Here is a 4,743-nt window from a genome sequence, read left to right on the forward strand (position 1 = left end):
GGCATAAAATTGGCTTGTTATCAATATTCATGTCTTTCTTTTTCTAAAGCTCTTTTGAGTACCTTCTAACATATGGTATGGCCCATCTGTTTCAACGCATCAATGGGGATTTTACAGTTTGAAGAGAAAGTGCAGATAATATATTCATTTAATATCTATAATATCTGAAAGTTCTCATTGTAATTCATAATTCCACAGCATATGCAGTGTGTCATAAATTGATACTATATTCAAGTAAAGAGATCTTAAAAGCATATGTTACCCTCAATTTGGTGTTATTTAATTCGATGTTGTAAAATAATGAACAGCAGTACAAGTTTATAAATTTAAAGTTCATGTAAAGTAAAAATGAATAAGCATTCAAATATAGCATTTAACATCATAAGACTTCACTGTGTAAAAAGGCATCACGTGAGAAACGACCAAAAAAGCAGTCACCACTTCATTCTGAAATTGTGATAACCATGAAAGGAAGTTAAGTTTGAATTGAGAGAGTAAGCAAGGAAAAAGAAAATGTTCATAAGCCTTCAACTAGACTCAACTCATAGAGTCATTATAGCTTTGAAACTCTCATATCTGCTGCTATTTCTCTTTTCTTCAATTCCTAATGCCCTAGGCTACACTAGCAGAGCTCATATCTTCATTTATGCTGGCTGCTCTCAAGAAAAATACCAACCAAACACACCCTTTGAAGCCAACCTCAACTCCTTATTGTCTTCAGTTTCTGTCTCATCTTCTGAGAATTCTTACAATAGCTTTGCTATTGGAAATGGAAGCTCGTCACCACCAGAGGGATCCATATATGGCTTATACCAGTGCAGGAGTGATTTGAGGCCAAAGGAATGCTCAAAATGTGTTAAAAGTTGTGTTGACCAAATAGGCTTGGTCTGTCCCTTGGCACTTGGAGCATCTCTGCAACTTGAAGGCTGTTATATCAGATATGAGCATGTTGATTTCCTTGGAAAACCTGACACAAGCCTTTGGTACAAGAAGTGCAGTAAAGCAGTGACAAGTGATGCTGAGTTCTTGAGGCGTAGAGATGATGTTCTTTCTGATTTGCAAGCAGCTAATGGATTTGGAGTCAGTAGTTCTGGTTTTGTTGAAGGGTTTGCACTGTGTTTGGGAGATTTGAATGTGGCTGATTGCTCCTCCTGTCTTCAAGCAGCAGTTGGAAAGCTTAGGAGCATTTGTGGTTCAGCAGCATCGGCTGATGTGTTCTTGGCACAATGTTATTCTCGCTACTGGGAAGCTGGCTACTATGATCAAGCAGGTTCATTTGATTTCTCATTATCTTATCTTTTCATTTCAAAATAAGACATCATTAATAACAACACAGTCTAACTCAATCTTACAAAATTAGTTTATAAAATAAATTTTGTCTCTAATTGATGAGAGATCTCTAACTATTATATATTTTTAACTTTTAGAGAAAGTTAGATTAGAAAAAAATTGTAGAAATTAAGTGTATATTACAAGAAATGTGAAATCATTTTTAAGAACATAGAGCTTTCTTTATACATGATATGCATATTCTTCCCATTCACCATTTGACAAAGGAAAATTTGATAATGATAAAGGAGAAGGAATTTGAAATTTCTTTAAAGTTTAAAATATGCTTGGAATTACATAGAGAAACATTATGGCATTGAAGTTGTTCAAAAGTGAAGTAAAATTAATAGAGGTGGAAAGAATGCAGGATGCATGCAGCTAGTACCTAACAAATGATCAAATGCAATGGTCAACTTGTAATCTTTATATGCAGAAAAGTGTTTTATGCTTTATGTTGGAAAATGCACACTGCAATTCCTCTGTGTTCTTTAACTTTCTGTAAGTTTCATTACTTTTGGTTAAATCTATGAAAACACTTGTTATTTTATTCTTTATCTTTGCTTGTTAGTATATCAGTTCACACTAGAGAACTTTACATTTCTCCCAATACCTTTTTTTCTCTAGTGTCATAGTTTAACAGAAAGCTGAATTTATGTATTAATTAAAGATGAGATGACATGGAATCCAATGACAAATACTTTTTAAAGTTTTACCCTCCTTCCATTTCATTTTATTTTATCTATTATGTAAAACTTTCTCAAACATGAAAAATTAATAAATAAATTAGTGAATAGAAAATTTTAATTAAGGTATTCTTACAAATTATACTTGTAATTTGCACATTTAAAGAAATAATTATTACATCTTTTAATACTCACACATAATAGAAATGCACCCATAATTGTATAATAGTATTTTCCCCCATTTATTTAGTTCATAACTAAGGATAAAAGGATTTAAATTATATAAATATTATTTAGGATAATATTGAAATAAAATTATAATTACTACATTAGAAAGCATAAATGACAGTGAATTTGAAAAATTATAAAAAGAAAAAACTTAAACATACATAGAGTGAATAGAGGGAGTAAACCTCCCTTCTTACACATGAGAAAAGAACATTGAATTCACATATATTAAAGAAAATACTCAAATGACTTAAATTTTATTAATATCTTCATTCTTTTCTTGAAATGTTTTTCTTGTAAAATAAAAAATAAATGTTATAGTAGTGTAACTTTAGACTATTTTAGAAAAAAAAAGTGTGATAATTTAAGTAAAAGTGTTATTTTTTTTTTCTAATAAATGAAAAAAGATGTGATAATTTTGAAAAATCTCATGCAATGATTTTGATTATCGTTGTGGTGCAACTTTATGTTTTGTGTAGAATCTTCTGATGAGGATGACCAAGTGGGAAAATCAGTTGCCATTATTGTGGGAGTGCTTGCTGGTTTAGCCGTTATTGTCGTCCTTCTCTCAATCTGCAAAAGAGCATTTGGTATAACATTTTAATTTCTTAATCTGCTTATGATGAACCATTCAATTTTTTTCACATTAATTTTCTGTTGAAATAAAAAGACAAGGATTCTCAACTAAAACAAATACAAGTTGAAATATCTAATTAAAAACTATCGAATAATTTAAGAATTAGAGTAACTTATTCAAAAATCGAATATTCGATATTTGGTACTATTTTATAGTCTAATGAATTGATGAATGATGTGATATCTTTTTTGAACGATTTGCAGGCTAAAAAATGTGGAGATGGGAAGAAGAGTGTAATCATTTCAAAATATATGCAAATGGAAATGGTTGATAAAAAGTATTTTATGGAAGTTCTTTTTTCACTTTTGTGCTATTATTATTATTATTAATAATAATATTATTAATAAATTATGCTTCTTTTAGAAGATGGACGTAATCTTGTGGATCCGTAAAGTGGATGTCTCGCCACCTTCAAGAAAAGGCTGCAAAATCACTTGATCTCGTGATCTTACAAAATGGGATCATTCTTTTTGATAAAAATAAACTTATTTATTGCTTTACTGCTATAGTGTGCATTTATTTTTTATTTGTCTATCTGTCTCGTTAATTAAATGTTCTTCTTAAGAGGGAAATGTAGATTTTGTGTGTTTTTAAATTAAAGGCAATAATTATTGATTTACTCCATTTAGTTCAATTTCATTCTTTTTAATTTTTTGGTTTAATTTGTTGTAACATCCCAAAAATGTAGTGTAAAACCATATAATAGAATGATCATATATAATAATATGACAGCTCAGTTCTTACAAAAGATACGTACTGTTATGGTCGAACGACCTTATAAAAATAGCAGAGAGTTAAAACTGTACAACCGGCTACAAATATAGAACGAATGGCTTATAACCCTTCCTATGCTGAACGGTCAAAATCAAAAGATAAAGTAAACGAATGATCGAACGCTCCTACAAAAGAGTAGGCCAACAACTGACCGAGTGTCCTAAGTTTCGACCTTCACGTTTGTCTCTTCCAATGCTTCTTTCAGCAATCTCTTCTCCTTCTGCTTCCACCCACAGGGTGATCATCGCAATGACAAGGACGAACGAACGAGAATACATGACAAGACAGGAAATAGGGTAAGCTTATGTAATTTAATTCAAGTATCAACATATATTTCACACAAGTCTAATAAAAACCATCATGTACAAAAATCATACTTTTCCCAACCATAATCATATAACAATGCATGCAAAGACTGTTCTTTTTACTCTGACTATCCGGACTGTATGAATTTTGTGTAGCTACGACGTTTGTGCACTCGTGGAAAGGTAATCTGGAAAACCATCAGAATTACCATAGTTGGAAACCCAAGTCTACACATGAGTTTAGTCTGATAGCTGGAACCCCAAGCTATACGCAACCAGGCTTCCTGCTATTCTCACCACATGCGCCACCATTCTCTACTTGAGACTCGGTGACCATTAGAATGTCCGGATGAACGACAGCTTAGTTTGACCACATTCATACTTTACCATTCCAATATCAAATCATGAGATATTCCTCCCCGGAACACTCCTTCATAACCAAAGTCATTTCATCCATATCATATTCCATCATCTTTCATTATTAAAACCTCAACTAAACCAATTTGAATAAAGATCCCGAACGCTATTGAGTTTTTCCGAATGCTCTTATTTTAAAAATCATATTACTGAATCAAGGTCGAGCGCTTGGTTTAAGACCGAGCACCACTTAGTACGAGTACTTGCTGTAAGACCGAGCACTACTTAGTACGAGCGCTTGGTGTAAGACAGAGCACTACTTAGTACGAGCGCTTGGCGTAAGACCGAGCACTACTAAACTTATAGAATAAAGGCTTAATACATATAAGATATCATTTAACTAGTGTTCAAGATCGAACGAAATATACAA

The 4,743-nt window shown here is 32.1% G+C and overlaps 1 protein-coding gene across 1 annotated transcript; it reads left to right on the plus strand.

Annotated features, from left to right (window-relative positions):
• Nucleotides 1–405: 405 nt before the first annotated feature.
• Nucleotides 406–3,489, plus strand: LOC124820617 (plasmodesmata-located protein 8-like). Its single transcript, XM_047292352.2, has 3 exons — nucleotides 406–1,270; nucleotides 2,720–2,830; nucleotides 3,081–3,489. The coding sequence occupies exons 1-3, from the start codon at nucleotides 514–516 to the stop codon at nucleotides 3,083–3,085; spliced, it is 873 nt and encodes a 290-aa protein (XP_047148308.1). The 5' UTR covers nucleotides 406–513; the 3' UTR covers nucleotides 3,086–3,489.
• Nucleotides 3,490–4,743: the final 1,254 nt, after the last annotated feature.

Source organism: Vigna umbellata, chromosome 11 (assembly GCF_029865625.1).
Source record: "Vigna umbellata cultivar VRB3 chromosome 11, Vumbellata_1.0, whole genome shotgun sequence".
In the NCBI taxonomy this organism is placed as follows: Eukaryota; Viridiplantae; Streptophyta; class Magnoliopsida; order Fabales; family Fabaceae; genus Vigna; species Vigna umbellata.